General features: G+C 31.8%; 3 protein-coding genes across 3 annotated transcripts; 2 read left to right on the top strand and 1 right to left on the bottom strand.

Moving 5' to 3' along the window:
* LOC127738155 (calmodulin-like protein 3) lies at positions 1-3,288 on the bottom strand. Its single transcript, XM_052249296.1, has 5 exons — positions 3,127-3,288; positions 2,486-2,516; positions 1,976-2,119; positions 1,229-1,471; positions 1-258 (listed from the first exon to the last, which is right to left on the bottom strand). Exons 1-5 carry the CDS (start codon positions 3,127-3,129, stop codon positions 230-232), a joined length of 450 nt encoding a protein of 149 aa, XP_052105256.1. The 5' UTR covers positions 3,130-3,288; the 3' UTR covers positions 1-229.
* Positions 3,289-3,560: 272 nt separating this feature from the next.
* LOC127738159 (neo-calmodulin-like) lies at positions 3,561-6,606 on the top strand. The gene is made up of 5 exons (XM_052249302.1): positions 3,561-3,670; positions 3,959-3,989; positions 4,317-4,460; positions 5,463-5,708; positions 6,384-6,606. The coding sequence occupies exons 1-5, from the start codon at positions 3,668-3,670 to the stop codon at positions 6,407-6,409; spliced, it is 450 nt and encodes a 149-aa protein (XP_052105262.1). The 5' UTR covers positions 3,561-3,667; the 3' UTR covers positions 6,410-6,606.
* Positions 6,607-7,315: 709 nt separating this feature from the next.
* Positions 7,316-16,195, top strand: LOC127738149 (calmodulin-like). The gene is made up of 5 exons (XM_052249290.1): positions 7,316-7,421; positions 9,235-9,265; positions 13,479-13,622; positions 15,286-15,516; positions 16,021-16,195. Exons 1-5 carry the CDS (start codon positions 7,368-7,370, stop codon positions 16,047-16,049), a joined length of 489 nt encoding a protein of 162 aa, XP_052105250.1. The 5' UTR covers positions 7,316-7,367; the 3' UTR covers positions 16,050-16,195.
* Positions 16,196-18,555: the final 2,360 nt, after the last annotated feature.

Below are 18,555 nucleotides of genomic sequence, written 5' to 3'. Positions count from 1 at the left end.
TGTGTTTAAATTTGCAGTTTTTACACTTAACTTTAAGAACTTATAATAAACTAAATCCTTTTATTTTCATAACTTAGAATCTAGAAACTTTAAAGTTGTTGTGCGAAAACTAGAAACTTTTGTTTCTTGTTTTGAAGGACAAATGTGTACTTCCTTTTAATAAATAATAAATAAATGCTTGTCAAAGTCAAAACTGTTCACATCTTCAACATATATGTTTGTTGCTTTATCATTTTGATGTCACCGTCATCACAAACTCTGAAAATAAAATTGTATGTCATAATCTGTTTGATTTCTTGGTACAACTCTATGAATATTGAATACATATAAACAATATACAATCAGAGTATTTGATCTATCTAGATTTTGATGACTGATGTTTTGGTCACTTCTGTTGAAATAAGTTACAAGTTACCTGGTGCTGGTGTAGGTGCCTGCCTTTCTTTAAAGATCGGATATTGTTTTTTAGTGTTATTGGGACACTGTCACATCCTTTTTTTCCTCACACCTTTCTTATATCAATATTTGAAAATTGACTTATTCTTTAAAGTATCTTTGAATTCAAGTGCTTCTTTAGAAAGTCATTGTTATCTCACTATTATTAGCATTGGAACAGTGGATCAAGTTGTCAACTTAATGAAACAGATATAGCGTAATCCGAATATCAAATAACCTAAATAATGAAATTTAGAGATTTTTTAATAATTTTACAATTTTATCCAATTGATAGAACCTTACTTTTTTATTTACTGTTTATTTATTCTCGTCCTGAACATGCATGAACTATTTGCCACTGGATATTAAGAAAGCAACTTTCATTCAATCAAAACATAATGCTGTTACATTCTCAAAATACGCACAGATTGAAATCCCTTATTGTCAAATGAATTAAGGGGACATTAGCCGTATCATTTATCAATCAGCACTAATTGCTGTGACGCTGATATTGGTATGTTAGTCCCGAAGGTATCCAGACGACCAATAGCAAGTGCTATGGATTAAAAGAGATGCAAAAGATACAGTGGGATAAAAATCAATTTATGCTTAAAAGAGTAACTGGAAAGAATATCGTGTTCAGTATGTGTTTCGCTTTATTATTTGATGTTTCTGGATTTCCCTTGTTTTATTTTCTTCGGATTTCTATTGTTTTATATGTCTTCAGATTTTCAAAATTTGTTTGTTTTTACATTATTAAGTAACCAAAAGTATCATATAATTTGAACTTTACCTTCGTAATTAATTTTCCCCTCTCCATCTTTATCTGCTTCTTGGATTAATTCCTCTATTTCAGCATTTGACATAACTTCACCCATAGTTGTCATTATGTGTCGGAAATGTTTGGAATCGATGAATCCTTTCCCATCCTTATCAAAAACTTTAAATGCTTCTTGAAGTTCTGTCATAGGGTCTTTTGGTCTCATTCGAGTTGTCATGATACTCAACATTTCAGAAAAGTCTACAGTTTGATTACCTGAGAGAGAGAAAAATAATGGTATTTTTAGATTTAATGGTCTTTTTTTCATTGCAATCATACTTACATCACCCTATTTTTAAATTGAGCATGTAACAAAATAATGATTTCGTAATTATAATATGAGGATAGAGAAAAGAAAGAATATGGTGTATTTACTCATGACACAAAATACGGAATGCAGTAGACGAAACAACAAATCATCAGACTGTCGTTTCTATTCGGCTTTTCTTCTCAACAAAGTCACAAAGAGGGCCTTCAACACAAAAAATCCTTTCACCTTGCTGCAAGTTCATGAAATGGCATCTATACCGAGTTTATTCCTTATATGGCAAATCGGATGCCAGTCACTCATCTTAGATATTGACAAAAATGTACATTTTTTTCCTCCCTTTCTGCATATTTCACAATGGTAGCCATGTTTTAAACTCAAATTAAATCAAAGTACTTAAAAGAAATGATTACGTTTGTTGTATTTTCTAGTAAACAACACATAATACCTACCACTTTCATCATAGTTTTTAGTTAACATTTCTATTTCAGCCTCTGTGGGATTCTGTCCTAACGCTCTCATTACAGTACCTAGCTCTTGTGGATTGATAAAACCATCATTGTCCTTATCAAACAATGTAAAACATTCTTTAATTTCTGAAATATTTGATATATAAAGTAATTTTCAAACTTGAAAACATAGCTTAATATATGCATTTATCAAGAGTTTAAACCAGAAACTCAGATCACATGATGCATCTATGAAATGAAAAGTATGTGTGTCGGATACATATATCATATGATCGAAAAAGGTATTAATTGTATTTTATGTTCTTTTCTAGTGCTGTATTTGCATTTTGTCTGCAATAGTTTAAGATTTTTTGCTATATGCCCTTTCGTATGGAAAGACTGCACTTTTATTTGTGTTGTTAATGTTCAACGACTAGATCTGTCATATTTTTGTAGTAAAATTAGAAGGCGTGAATTACGCCCGAGTTATAAGGTAATATTGGGTATAGATACCTGTTATTTGATCTTCTGTTAGCCCGTCACCCTGTAATAAAGAAGAAAATAACATAAAGATTAATCTATAAACTCGAACATAGCTATGGTATCTATAAAGAATTTGTTTTTAAATTGAAATTTACCATCCTTGGGTTGCTGCCTCTAATGGTGAACTGTTAGGCTAAAGGTATCATAGGCAAAATAGATGATTATTTCGAGAATAAAGGAGACAGCACATTTATAGACAAAATCCCATTCAAATATTATGATACTAGTTACTAGATACTAGATACTACAATTTTATTGCTTGTTTTTCATGAAAGTTGCTTGAATGTCTTCAAGGATGAAAAAGACCTTTTACACTTTACAACAAAATCAAGACGGTCCCTAACGTTGACTTACGTTACGTTGATTTATCAATAATGTGTTTACCTGTGATTTAGAATGAAAATACGCACGAGTTGTAAATAAATTTCAATTAAAACTCGTAAATTCTTTTTGTATATTTTATCATTTGAATGACCAAAAAAACACCTGAAACAGCTTTGAAAATAAATGAAATCATAAGCTGTAAGATGTATGCAATATAACACGACTTTTGTATTTGAAAGTACGATTACAGAACTGAAAAAAATAAAACAATATTTGTTTTTACTTACCATATCGACTGTGCATGTGTATGTTTAAGGGCACTAGAGTTAAAATAGTGTCGAAATAGTTGTAAACACGACACATATGTTCTTTAAAATTTGGTTCAATTAATTTGCTTAACGATCCGGTACAATGCTACCTTTCTCTTTGTCTTACTACAAATCAACGAAAGTTAAAAAGACAATGTTTAGAAGTTTAAATGATTCATTTTTCAATATATGTGTATGTACCTGTTAATCTATAATTCATTGTTGTTCATGTAACCCTGCTGTTTTCTGCAAATTAAAAGTAATTATATTGTCAATAATTAATTTCTTGTTAGCGATAGCATCACGTATACTTTGTACATATAATTGCAATTGCTGTAAGTTTGATATAGTATTTGAAACATTGTGACCTTGTTTCCTATTAAATAATTATAAACGCATGAATGGCATAATATAATTTTGGCTATTTGTAACTAATGAAATGATTTTTGGTTTCTTTTGTATAGTATATATCAATGTCCAAAACTAATTGTAATTATATAGCTTTGCTTTACTTTTTATAATGGTAAGTTTTAAATCCTGATTATACAAAAAGTTAACATAAAATGTGTATTTTATTGAAAGTCTTTTGTACAAAATGAATATACATTCGTTCTATGATACTAACTTCACGTCTAAGCGAAAGGGGAACAATAAGATTGTGCAAAATAAAAATGTCTTCTAGATTAAAAATTGATTGGACATTTTCTAGTTAAGAAGCAAACATAAATAACGTTTTAGTATTTTAGTTCTATGAATAGACAGTTACACAAAAAAGACATCAAGATATCTTATTTTGAAATATATTTTACAGGCTTCTTCATTAGGCCAGGCAGAAAAAGATGGTACGTAGAAAACTCATCTCATATTTAAACAAAACCCCTTTTGTAAATGATTTTTATAAATACACATGCTTAATCTACATTAATTTCAATATAGAGTAGCGTTTTTACTTTCAATTTCACATTTTATTTTCCTCTTTCCAGGAGCGTTTATTTATTTCTAAGACTTATCCGTTTTTGCATTTACCATGATATTTGATGACACAGTACTTAAGATTTACTCATAAAAGTAAAAAATAAACAATTATTTAAATATATTGAAACACGAATTCTGTATTCGTCATTTATAACCTGCACCCGTTATTCTACATTTTAAATCTGTTATTGCAGAAATCAGAGATATGTATGATTTGTACGACACTGAGGGAACTGGCAAATTGCCACAGGATGACTATGCCACTATAGTTCGGGGTATGGGACACAATCCCTCAGAGAAAGAGCTGCAAGAAATGTTTCAATCAACAAGACCAGATCGTAAGTGTAACAATGATATATTATACTGTAACCATGCAAGTAATATATAATATGTATCAATATAATAATTCTTAGCTGTAACTGAAATTATTAAACGTGTTGTTTTCAATTTTTTACATCACTGGGTCGATACCTCTGCTGGTGGACTATCAGTCCCCGAGGGTATCATCAGCTCAGTAGTCAGTACTTTGGTATTGACATGATTTATAACAAACTTTTCTAAAATTTTCCGTTTATAAATTTTGAAATTATAAAGAAACTAAGGTTTCAACTCCCTCAGGCAAAGTTGACCTTAGATGAATTTGGCTATTTGTTTTAGGTATTTTTGTCATATAGCTCTTCATCTGTTTCGGTACTTATACATCCCTCGGATTTCAAATGTTTGGCATTGAGCGTTCCTGATGAAGGTAAATCCAGAAAAGCGCTTCGGACGCATGAAATTATTAAACGTGTTGTTTTCAATTTTTTATATTCCTCAAGACTGTAATATCATAACATTGAATCTTTTGTATACGAAACGCACGTTTGGCGTACACAATTATAATCCTGGTATCTTTGACGTTTTTATGTATTCTTATTTATTTTACAATATACATGGATTGGGAGCTGGATAGTGTATTCTTAATTCCACTTTGATGTGTTGTTATCTTTCTGTGTTTTCATCTGATTCTTACCGTTTTCGTGATGAAAGATTTAAGTTTGATTTGAATAAGACTTTCCTTGCTGAATTCCTAAAAAAATCCTGTTCTGTAATTTAGATTAATTTGCTGAAGATCTTACCGAGAAATAAAAAGCTGTCTCCAGCAAAAAAAGTTTGTTCATAAAATTACCAGGGTTTAAGTCCATCCTATATCCATATAGATATTAATAATAAACGTTACACTATAGATAGGATTAGAAATTTAATTTCCAGAAAGATTTCCCTTAGTTATGTATGAGCTAAATGTTAGGACCTACTCATGATTCCGACGATAACTTAGGTGCAATAATTATCTACTGAAGGTGCAGGAATGGTGGACTATAGTGATTTCCTCGATGCATATGCAAAGCATTTTAATACCAGAAAGAACGAAGAACGAGAAATACGACAAGCTTTCAGAGTTTTTGACAGAAATGAAGAAGGATTGATAGATGCCAATGAACTAAAACAAATTGTCACAACAAAAGGTGAACGACTATCAGAATCGGAGGCAAAGTCTTTGATAAAAGAGGCAGAGGTGAATAGTCAAGGGAAAATAGATTATGAAGGTAAGTATAAAAACTGTCTTACTGCTAATTTTACAATGCTATGAGTTTGAATGTCATATTCTAAAATTTCAGCCACGATATTGTGTTTGTCCTTCTTCTACTTATGATTTGTATTGCTACCTTGCCGGTATGTATGTTATATATTTCTTTGGCAATCATAATTATACTTCACGTTAGAACAGAGGGAGTGTATCAAAGAAGACTTGTTTTGACACCAGTATCTTGATTTACATGTATATGGCAAGTACAAACAATTTTTTGAGCGAAAGAATTAAAATGAAGAGGATTAGATACATCATATAAAAAAAAAAGTAACTCCAAAACTTATTGTTCTTGTGGTCAAAGCTTTCGTAAATTGTGAATTATCGCATTTCTCTTCTCTATGCCTATATATTGCTTTGCTAAGGTTACACAAGGTGTTCATTAAAGCATTGGCTGTGAAGCAGGAAGATGGGCGAGGAGTACTAATTCATTTCACTTTCGAAATTGAGGGCGTAGCTATGTTTGCATTTAAATATAATAGCGATTAAATTATAAATAAACATAATTATAAAGTTTTAACTATTCTATCAACGTGGGTCTAATAAAATGTGTCAGTCTGAATCACTCCTCTTTCAGCAATTTCGTCATGTTTTTAGTTGTAACGCTTTAATTTTAGAAATTTCTACATTTCAGATTTGACCAAAGTTATAAAAGTGTAAATGGAGGCTATCTCTCGACAAATACAAAGCATTTTGTGATGCTTAACGTTATCCAAATGGAATCACTGGATTTCCTCGTACTGTTTGATATTAATACATGACACTGTATACAATCTAACAATTTCACATTTATTATGTACTTAATGTATGCTTGCAGTTCAGTCATTAATAAAGTCAAATAATACTTCTGTTATAAATCAGTAGTACTTGTATACGGTTCTGCATATTTCAAACTTTCAAAACTTGTAAGGAATTCGGTCATATCTATAATTCATTTTGAAAACGAAAGCAATGAAGCATATTTTTTTTTATTCCCATCATTCAAAAGTTATCAGGTTTACGAGGAACGTAAATTTTCTATTGACCGTACGAATTTTACTATACTTTTAAAACAATAGAAATGAATATTGTTTTTTTTTCATGTTATGTTATGCGGATTTCGACATAGATGAATAGATATTGATCATTTGAGCACTGATCGATAGTTCTAATTTTTCGATCCATTTGAATAAAAGGATATGTCGGGAAAACGTCAATAAAAAATAGCAACCCGACGACACATTAAAACCAAAAGACATTTGTTTGCTATTGGCAACTGATACACTCTGGTATCAATATTTTGATATTGATTATATGGTCACGAGACTTTAATTTCAGCATTTTTTTCAATTGTATAACGTTCCACCACGACTATAATTATTAAAGACAGAATCAATTCTAGGTCTAGACTTCTGTTGAAGATAAATGAAATAATAATTCTGATTTATAGAAAATTTGCGGTGACAGTAAAGTCTATGACACGATTTAAAGAATCCTCTTTATTAATATTAAGTACTGAATTACCGTTCTATTATTAATGTCTTTAGCGAAATGCCTGACGACTCTTTTGTCTATAAACAATTAACTTTTCTCTTTTTGAATTATATGATATTTACAATGCATGAATACGGATACTTAAATGGTAACGTGTCAATATTTTGCACTGTTAGTTGTAGACAATAGGATCAGTATGGTAAGTTGTTTTATCTAAAAGAAAAATGCTATCATTTGTCTGTCTTTTAATGTATTCAAATATTTTTTAGGGGTGGTATTTATTTGTGTATATGTTGAATGTACTGAAAAAAATGGTTGATTTAAAATAAAAAGTATGATGGTTAAACGAATAGTCTATTTCCACCACCAAATTTTTGGTAATCTTTTATATAATCTTCATTTTGTAAAAGCTAATGTATCAGCGGGGATACTAAAAGCATATTTCGGAAATTCCTAGGCTATGACAAAAAAAAAAGACGTTGGATATTCACTAGTATCAATGAGACATCAAACTAACAACACAACAGAACAATAAAAGATCTGCAACTAACATCATATTTTTATGTGTGAAAAGCCATTATACATAAACAAGATGCTCTTTTATTATTTCTGGGCCTCTTTTAATTTCTGACTTATTGACATATATCCAAATCTCCATTTATTGTTTAAACCATCGAAGAGGTTTCTGTATTCCGCAATTTGACTCATAACGTCACATTACGAATCTCTTACACTTTTTAATGTTTAATAAAAAAAAACCGGCATAATGGAACGAAAGATGATGATGATGGATGGCTGTTTACGTCCAACGGCAAATTAATATGCAAATTCAGGTCGAGAACATGTTAAATGTAATATGAAATTTAGCCCTGCTTTGTACTAGACCGACACGCTGAGCCGGATGTTTAACGTGCTAGTGCACAACAGTCAGCAGGAAGACAAGTCCCCTTACCCGGACACATTATTCTGACTCCGAGCTGACCTGTCTTTGCTCTTACTCCTTAATGCCGCGTGCTTAGCGGATAAGTAGCAAATACCAATTTTAAAGTCTTTGGTTTGACCCGGCCGGGGTTCGACTCCACGACCCCCCGCACTTTACTACGAGACCACCGAGGCGGTATTGGAAAGAAAGAAGCAGACAGGTGGAATATAGATACAACAAAAAAAAACAAAAAAACTTCAGCATACTAAGCTTTTCTTGCCTTCTTAGTCGTATATTTATCAGTTGTTGTTTTCAGTTTAACTTACAAAGGAGATTGACAGACTAAAACCATGTATTGAAGTCGTTTACACTGACCATCAGAAACAATTTTATTTTATTTCCTGGTGAATTTTTAAATTAAATTTACACATCTTCGACTAGAATAAGGGCACGAATGCAGTCTGGTAGAATCCATACTGATAAAATGATTTTTTTTTTACCGCATATGGTTTTATTATTTATCATTTACATTGTAATTTTTCTTTTAAAACAAATGCTAAATAAATCATGTCATGAAATCAAATTCAAACAAAGAAATAAACATGCTTGAGTAGCAGAAAAATATTTCAAACTTCAAGGTATGATAAGTTTTCATATTCCTTCTAAAAGACCATGAGTGTTTTATAAACTTTCTTTAAAAGAACGATGTAATTTTTTCGCTATTAAGGAGGAAAACACGATTGCAAAGGTCGCATATTAATACTAGTAATTTATTCTAATTAAATACGAAACTATACCAATTGTTCAAGATAGTTTAGCTCAATAATTCATCCTTCTCCGGCAAAGTTAGATGTCATTCTTTAGTATCATTTCATGATCGGAGTATTTTATAAATAAAAGAAGATGTCAGAATTGAAAATCCGAAGAGCAACTAACTTACAAAAAAAACTGTCAACAAAAACACGCATGCAATACAAGTCTATCAAACAAACAGAAATACGCTCGTGATTTACAAAATTGTATAGTTTTTCTATGAACTCACCATATTGATACGAAGAAGAGTCTGTTTCATCATTTACTCTAATTACAGTCGGGTGAAATAAGCGAAGAACAGAAGCAAGGTAAGACTTTATACATTCCGGTATATATATATCTATACAAATATATTACTTGAAAAAAAAATCTAACAGATATATGCATAGTGTATTCATAAAAATATGCTAGGGTTCAACTATTCAAACATGGCTAGTCCGTATCAAACTGAATAACATACATCTACGCTATACGAAATAATACGAAACGTTGAATTCATAGATCATTCCTCTCTTAAAGAATGTGCGATATATCAAATTGACTTTGTCAGTGTCTGGTCGAATTGGACGCTTTTGTTTCATATTTCTCCTCCTTTTCATGAAGGATTGATTCTATATTTGGTCTGGAGCTTACTGTTTTTGAGTTCTGACGTATTATTTTCTCTGTGCAGGGCAGCTATTTTCTGTTTTCCGATAGTTAGGAACTTTTAATTGACCTACTTAAAATGAAAATTATCGAAAGTTCTTCTTGGCTTGTTTGGTTGAGAAACAATATATAATTTTTTGCCGTAAACTTATTAATTTTGAATTGTATTTTTTAGTTTTGAGCCTGACAATTTTAAATTGTACCTTGCAAATGTAATCGAATGGACTTATTGCCCCCCGCGGAACGCGTTGCAGGGGACATAAAACCACCGTGTGCCCGTCCGTCTGTGCTTCCGTGCGTCTGTCCGTCCGGCCTTGTAAGCGCTCTCACATGTACAATTCTTGCCAGATTTTTATAAAACTTATATCATAGGTTTATATCAGCAATTTCTCGGACAAGTTCGAAAATCAGTGCCGATCATTTATTTTTAAGAGTTGTGCCTCTTAGAAATATAAATTAAAAAAGTGCATTGTAAGCGCCCTCACGCGTACAATTCTTGCCCGATTTTTTTCAAATTTATATCAAATGTTTACATCAGCAATGTCTCGGACAAGTTTAAAAAGAAGTGCCGATCAACTTATTTTAAAAGAGGAATGCCCGTTGGGAATATTAATTATATGGAAAATTGCATTGTAAGCGCTCTCATGTGTATAATTCTTGCCGGATTTTTAACAAATTTATAACAAAGGTCTATATTAGCAATGTCTCGGACAAGTTAGAAAATTAGTGCCGATCAACTTATTTTAAAAGAGAATGCCCGTTGGAAATATTAATTATATGGAAAATTGCATTGCAAGCGCTCTCATGTGTACAATTCTTGCTAGATTTAGAAAAAAATTATATCAAGGGTTTATATTATCAATGTCTAGGACGAGATCAAAAATCAGTGCCGATTAACTAATTTTAAAAGAGTTATGCCCCTTGTGAATATTAATTATATTGAAAATTGCATTACAAGCTTTCATTTCTGTCAAACATTTATAAAAAAAAAGGTTTGAAGAACCAGTCAAAAGTTTTATAAGTTATTGCCCTTGGACAGATAAAATATGTGCAACGCGGTGACATTGGAACTCTGTTCATTTATTTTCCTTTGTGAAAGTGTTCTTTGCTTTATTTATATGTATGATTTGATACAGTCTTCTCTATGGTTATTATTTATTTATACTACACTTTACACCAACATATATAGTTTATGGTTAAAATATCCCTAAACTTACAAAAATGAATAAGAAAGAATGTGGTGTACTTAAAACATTGTCTTTTGTAATGACTTTTATCTTGACATTCCGTTACAAATAGATGCCTCTTATTCAATAATTCAAAGATTGGAGACTATGTTGATTGCATGCGTCTTATTGAACTAAAAATAAGCAGCAACGTTTAGGTTATAGCTGACTTCCAGCGAGAAAAGGAAAGTGAAGGTTGATTGAAATGTACATTTTGGGACAAAAGATATAACTTCAATTTTTTATGAGCCCGCCGCTAGGCGAAGTGGATATTAAGTGTAACCCTTGTCCGTCCGTCCTTTCGTCCGTCTCATTTTCGTTTCCACACTCTATCTAAGCAATTATAGGCAAATGTACGGCCTTCAACAATGAGAGAAAAAACTCATACCGTATATTCGACTATAAAAGGCCCCGACATGAAAAATATGAAACAATTCAATTGAGAAAACTAACGGCCTAATTTATAACAAAACAATTAACGAATAACAAATATGACAGACATGAATCAACAACAACCACTGAACTACAGGCTCCTGACTTGGGACAGGTACATAAAGAATGTGGCGGGGTTAAACATGTTTGTGAGCGCTCAACCCTCCCCCTGACCTGGGGCAATGGTGTAACAACACCACATAAAGAACAAACTATAAAAATCAGTTAAAAAAGGCTTAACTCATCAGATCGATACAAAGCAGAAAAACATAAAGCATAAACACAGAAGGACATGACAGGGTATTTATCAATCCTTCATCCCTAGCAACAAATAGGACACTAAGTACAGATCTGAGAGTACTCGCAGTTACTGACAGCTAGTTCAATGCCAATAACAAATAATAAAAAAAAAATCATGTATCTAAGACTAAGATATCAATCAGTACACATCCAACATCCAATGGATTTAGTGTAAAGACGTCACTAACAATCAGAGAAAAACATGAACTTGTGCAATGCCAAAATGCCAAACGATCGACAGATTGTAGTATCGTTAAAGTGCATGTATAACAAAAGCATTAGTGTGATTTTAATTTACTGATAACGAAATCAATATTTATACCCATAAAAACAATATTCAAATATCTAATTACAGTGTTGAATTGGTAACCTTTTAGAATAAGTTTATTTAAAGGATTTACCCGGATCGTATATAAATTTCCGGGCTCGGTAAACAACATCACCGTAGAATTAAGAATGTGCTATTCCGTCTGGAATAAGTTTTTTACAGGTACAACCAAATTTGCAAACCAAATCTTTGTATCTATGGAAGAATTTAGTAAAAGTTTTAAGTAATTTGTGGTAACGAAATCCCAGACTTAATAATTTATCAGTAATACATAGATTACGCTCATTGAAATCCAAAACGTCACTACAGACACGGGCATAACGAACGAGTTGGGATATATAAACACCCTTAGCTGGTTCCAGAGGAATATCACCGTCCAGAAAAGGAAAATTAAAAATAGAGAAAGAAAAATCAACCCTTTTGTGTTAAATTGTTGTGTAAAGTTTCTGGTGTAAAACTGAAATATCTAAATCTAGGAAAGGACACTTATTGCTGTTGATTTTTGATTTATTTAAAGTAAGTTGTTGTGGGTAAATTTCGGCAGTATATTTAGAGAATTCTTGATTATTTAACGAAAAATATATCATCAAGATAACGGTAAGTGTTATTGAATTTATCAATTAAATGGAATTTAGACATGAAGGTCTTAACTGAGTTTGGCCATAAACTGTGATTCATAACAGTACAGGAACAAGTCTACTATTAAAGGGGCACAGTTGGTGCCCATAGTAATGCCTACAATCTGTCGATAACACACCTCCAGTAAGTATATCTAGCATACTTACCTTTCTTAAGTTTACCTCATGCACAAACTTATACACAATAAAGAACCAAAATTCGCAGACCGAGTTCGAATTTGGGTAGTGAGTCACTTACCGTTATAGAGTTATGCTCCTTTATAATTTGGAAAATTGCAAAATATTTTGTTTCAGCACTCTAACTTTAGTTTGCCTCTAGCAAATTTTACGAAAATAAACAAGTTAAGCTAACGAAGTAAAAGAAGCAAAGCAATATTCAAGAACTGGGAAATTCACTGGGCACAACAGATTTTATTAGAAAACTTATTACATAAGAAATAAAAACAAAATAGCGAAAATATGAAAATAACACACAGCACAAAAATACCTAAGACTAAAATTATACAACTCTTTAAAAACTAGCAGTGACATCAAATGCTCTTAAAAGGTATTTTCATGTATTATAAGCAAGCTTGAGCGGGGAGATTCGTGTCCTCGAACACATTTTTTTTTAACTTTGATATGAATTTTCCATTTTCTTGTAGCAACATTCCAGCAGCACTATTATATGGAGTATTATTTCCCACTTTATACGAAATTCCAAGAGTTTTAGCTTCTTCTCCCCCTTTACTCTTCAAAAAATGAGTCATCACTTGTTTTTACTTGAGCCTGAGTTCACCCTGGTTTTGGTGGGGTTCGTGTTGTTCAAGCGTTATATTTTCTCTGTAGTGTGCTGTGGACTGTTGTTTGTCGTTTGTCTTATCATCCTTTAGCCATGATTTTGTTGTACCTCTTAGAATTTTGCATCATTGGATTTCTTACTTTTTGTGCACAAATTATTTTTAATTCTCAGATATCAAGGAATGGTTCAATAGATTTGATACAGATAAAGATGGTAAGCTATCTAAAGAAGAAATAACGAAATTGTTACGTGTGGTAGGAAATAACCCTACAGAGGATGATATCACACAAGTATTTAAAGAAGTTGACACAAATGGTTAGTATTACTAGTTCCGCAAAATTTGAAATTACTTGCGATGCCCTCGTGAAATATGAATTTTCTTGGGTGAACAAATCTTCATATCCCCCTAAGCCAAGGAAAATGAATGTTTTATTCCACTGCCTATACTTTTTTTACTTTCTGAACATAAGATATTAGATTACATAATTCTTTTTCTTATCCGCTTGTTTTTATAACCAAACACGACATTTACAATAATAATCAGTACCGATCAAAATTTAATTATTTATTCTTTTTGTTTTGTTTTTAGATCTGAAACAGTTTTGAAAACTCAAACATGGGGTGCACACTGAAAAACCCGCGCAGTGTGTTGTTTAAATGTGTGTACCACATTTTTGAGGTTATTTCGAATAGACATAAAAATATTACAGTCATTCCTAATAATTTAATTCTAAATTCCATTTTTTAGGGGTAAATCATGAAAAAACGTTGATTACGTCTCGGTCACATGACAATATTATGTCTTTGAGCTGAATGACAAAAATCATTCAACCAATAAGAAGGCGTGTTACATCCAAAATTAAATTTTCTTGTAATACTATAACTTAAGAGATATTGCTGATTGTTATGTAAACAGTATACTGTTACAAACATAAAATTATATACTCTTCATGTGCCTATCCTAAACCAGGAGCCTGTTATCCAGTGGTTGTCGTTGGTTGCTGTCTACCAGAATTGTTTTAGTTTAAATCAAGCCGTTAGTTGTTGCACATTTTGTTATTCAGGGATCTTTTATAGCTTTCTTTACAGCGTGGGTTTAGCTAATTGTTGGAGGCTGTACTGTGACTTGTTATTGTTCACATATAAAAACAAGAATATGTTGATAATTACCAATGAGACAATTCTCCACCAGTGACCAAAGTTGCTTGTTCTTTGGTCTTTGATGGATAGTTGTCTCATTGGCAACACACATGTTCTTTTTATTATGTTTGTTAGTGTGGGCCCGCAGAGATAATTCGGGAGCACTATTGTTTTCACTTTGTCCTTCTGTCTGATAGTCTTTGGGTCCGTCTGTCCTTCCAAAAGCTTTCGTGAGTCTCTTTTCCTCATACATTACTCAATGGAATACAAAGAATATTTAATGTTACACAACTCTGAATCGTCATGTGTACATATACTTATCTTTTTAATGATTTTTCAATTGTAAAAAAAAACATAGATAATTGCCCGGTTTTACAGAATGCTTTCGAATACAATAAAATTTTACACAGTTGTCAACTTTCAATGTGCATATCTTTTTTTTCACATTTGTATTAGTCGTCTCTGGATTATTGGACTTTTAACATCAAAATATAAAAAATCTTCAACATGTTGTGTAAGCAGCATTTCACCTACACAATACATTGTAATGCAATGAAATTCATCACAGATGTTGATCGTCTGTAACATATTATTTGACAATTTTAGGAAACACCTGTCTAATTCAAGATAGTTTTTTTTTTTTCAATTTCTTAGGATTCCATTACGGTGCAAAAACGATACTTTTTGTAAGCTTTATTCTCCAGTGGTACCTTTACTGACATGTCAGTTATTTAAATACAATATCTATCTATGCTAAGACTGTATGTTAGTGATTTTTCTTTGGTCCAGTTTCCCGCATAAACTAAAATTATTGACCCTAAAATCCATCCATTTTCAGATAATGGTCTTATCGATCTGGAAGAATTTCAAGCATATTATGTAAACAACATAGCTAATGTGGACGAAAAACAATCTCTTTTAGAAGCTTTTAAATGCTTTGATCAAAATAACGATGGATTCATCGAACGGGATGAATTAATGAAATTCATGGAAGACCTATCAGAGGAGCAGGCACAAGGAATGATTGATATGGCCGACAAAAATGGCGACGGAAAAGTTAATATTGAAGGTACGATACCGATATTTTTATATAGATTTATATTATCTTCATTGTGCAGAATCATAGAGGAATTGTAAAAACCAAATAACAAGACACATTTTCAAATGATTAAGCTAAAATTAACAGCTTTGAAAATGAGGTAATTTGAGAAACTAGAATTGTCGAACCCATGTTGTAACCTTCATATTATCCTCTATTCAAAATTGTTGATATAACAATCACGTATTTCTATGGTAACACGTTTGATGATTTTTTTCTGGAAAATTTTTACAGAAAAATTGTACGACTTTTGTGAATAGATACAAAAGCTGTTTTGACAATTTAGTAGTATCACAACATTCTAAATATAGAAAAGCGCTTGTTTCAATTATCTTTCTGTAGAGAATCGGCTTTCACTAAAATATCAATAAGAGAAATAGTCATTGTCTTATTAAGCTGTCTTAATTGAATGCCGATGAATACAATAAGCCATAATACCATATTCTAAATCTATTCATAACTTTTATTTTCCAGAGTTTGTGGAAATGATGATGGCGATATAGATGACGTAAATAATTGAACAAAAACATTAGAGTCTATTATCAACAAAATTGTGAAGTGTTTGTGAAGATTATTTCATATACCTTCTTAGAATAGTATGTTTCTATTTTGTATTCATGTCTGTTGTTATTAAAGGTGAAGTAAATCATTATGAGTTCCATATCGTAAAATATTGATAAAGTGTTTCTTTCAAAACATTTCGATGAATCAATGTCACAACATGGTTATCGTTTTCATACTTAGCTAAGCTGCAACAATGAAGTCTAGAGTTCTACAAAAGAAGGATGGTATATGACTAGTAAAAAATCATTAACGGGGTTAGTTTCAAATTCAAAATTTAGAAGATGTTTGTGTATTAAGTACTAGTAATTCAGGAAACAAATACAGATACTAGTAGAATAGAGAATGGAAACGGGGAATGTGTCAAGAAGACAACAACCCGACCAAAGAGCAGAAAACAGCCCAAGTCCGTCAATGGGTCTTCAACGCAGCGAGAAAATCCTGCTCCCGGTGGCAGGTTCCAGCTAAACAATAATGTAAACAAGTTCAGCGATATGGACGCAAAACTAAACTCCGAAAGATACAAATGAACCAAAATAAAAAAAAAAACACACAAGACAAACAAAGGCTAGATGTTCCTGACTTGGGACAGACGCAAAAATGCTGCGGGGTTAAATATGTTTTGTGAGATCTCAACCTTCTATATATATCTCTAGTCAATGTCGAATAAACAAGCACACAGCAAAACGCACGGTAAAACTCAGTTTAAAAGAAGTCCGATGTTATGATAGGTAACAGATGAAACTAAGCAAAATGACAATGATCAACATAAATTAACTAAGAAGTACTAGCTGACTGCTTTAGCAGATGGTTCAACATCGACACCTTTACTGACTGCTTTGACAGATGGTTCAACATAGACTGCTCTGTCAACAAGTTCAAACACAAAACGTTTTCCAAAACATTATGTTCAGTGAGTTATAGATGTCCTAGTCAGCAAATGTAGGCATGTTTCTATTCTAAGGAAAGTCTAGTGTAATTATTACATATTAAGTCTTGATTCTAATTGATAAAAGACCATTTTTAGAATATATTGCTGTATTTGATTTTGCCTATCAATATCTAACAACCAGACCGACAGCTTTTTTTCATTTTGACTTTTAGGGACCTTCATGAACCACAGTTTCCTCTACTTATTCCATTGTTAAGATATTGTCGTATGGTACGTTTACTCTTTTTTTTTCCTCAAGGAGCGCTTGTGTTACCTATTATGATGCTAAATTTGTTGCCTGTCATGTATATATCGTATTTCGCTTAAAAACCTTCTAAACACCACCAAGTTAAGGTAAACATTTTCAATGATTATCATAAAAATATATTTTTCAATTCTTTTAAAATTATATGGGGATTATTTGCTCATGCGCATGAAATAATGAGAGAAAAAAACCCATCATACTGCGTTTGAGGCTATTCCGGACACAAAAATATATATCTTGCCACGAGTCATGCCGTACTGGAACTCATCATAAACATTATAATGAAACCAACTCATGCCCGAGTAAAAGACAACTCGGACCTTATTATACAAAACATAAATCGGACCGTCTATAGAAGCATGTCGAGTCGTCTATCAGAGAGACCACTCGGACTATTTTTTTTTAAAATCAGGACAGGTTTTTATTTCAACAGTATACAGAATTTGATCTTAAATGCTGTTAGGATACAACAAGAATGATAAAAACGGAAAACAACTTTTGCAAAGTATAATAAATTGGATAAGGTCGGCAAATTGAGTTTTATAGTACTCCAAATTAATTGGCTACTTTTAGAAATACATATAAGGTACTTTATTGTACTTTCAGCGTTGCACTCTTCATGCCATGACATACTTTATTCTGTGACCAGTAACAATAGAGCATAATTAGATCACAGTAGAAAATGTGTACGAAAGCGTAATTTTTATTAAAATTTAAATGATGTTGTTGAATCACTCAGTTCTTGAATTTTGCTGATTAATATCAATTCGTTATATATAGTTTCAAATCTAAAAACAAAACGGAAATGTTGCTGCTATTATTTTTTATATTTCCATTTTTTTTATGTCCCAATTACATAAACTTCCGTATCATCTTTTATTCAGATGAAGTACTTTGAATTTGCTTTCCAAAACTGTTACTGTGAGCATCCTTTCATGTGTTAAGACTTGAAACTATTTCATCATACAATTAAAATAAGTTTTGGTTCTGGATTCATTTGTATTCTGCTATTTAATCCGTGTTCTGATGATGATCGAGATAATTGGTAGTTAGGATTGACTATTCAATATACTATTCTCATTCCGCTAAATGTTTTTCTATCTGTTCAAAGTCTCGAATCTTGTCAGTTGTTTGCGTTTTCTCTCTTTTTTTATTCTATTGGGAGTTCGTTGCCATAATAAGCTATTTCATTGATTTTTTCTGTTGATCCCATTAACCGTTTATCCAGACTTGGTTCAATTTAGAACATGTT

This window comes from Mytilus californianus, unplaced genomic scaffold (assembly GCF_021869535.1).
Source record: "Mytilus californianus isolate M0D057914Y unplaced genomic scaffold, xbMytCali1.0.p SCAF_4, whole genome shotgun sequence".
NCBI lineage: Eukaryota > Metazoa > Mollusca > Bivalvia > Mytilida > Mytilidae > Mytilus > Mytilus californianus.
Note: the sequence above shows the minus strand (reverse complement) of the source record. Positions and strands in the feature narration are given on the sequence as shown.

What these genes read in the sequence shown, in the direction of transcription:
- LOC127738155 (XM_052249296.1), bottom strand. An exon ending in TAAAAACTATGATGAAAGTG is followed by an intron (nt 1,472 to 1,975) that starts GTAGGTATTATG and finishes TCTCTCTCTCAG; the next exon opens with GTAATCAAACTGTAGACTTT. An exon ending in GGGGAAAATTAATTACGAAG is followed by an intron (nt 259 to 1,228) that starts GTAAAGTTCAAA and finishes TTTTATTTTCAG; the next exon opens with AGTTTGTGATGACGGTGACA.
- LOC127738159 (XM_052249302.1), top strand. An exon ending in AGGCCAGGCAGAAAAAGATG is followed by an intron (nt 3,990 to 4,316) that starts GTACGTAGAAAA and finishes CTGTTATTGCAG; the next exon opens with AAATCAGAGATATGTATGAT. An exon ending in TCAATCAACAAGACCAGATC is followed by an intron (nt 4,461 to 5,462) that starts GTAAGTGTAACA and finishes TATCTACTGAAG; the next exon opens with GTGCAGGAATGGTGGACTAT.
- LOC127738149 (XM_052249290.1), top strand. Translation starts at nt 7,368, where the DNA reads ATGGTAACGTGTCAATATTTTGCACTGTTAGTTGTAGACAATAGGATC. An exon ending in AAGCGAAGAACAGAAGCAAG is followed by an intron (nt 9,266 to 13,478) that starts GTAAGACTTTAT and finishes TTTAATTCTCAG; the next exon opens with ATATCAAGGAATGGTTCAAT. An exon ending in CGGAAAAGTTAATATTGAAG is followed by an intron (nt 15,517 to 16,020) that starts GTACGATACCGA and finishes TTTATTTTCCAG; the next exon opens with AGTTTGTGGAAATGATGATG.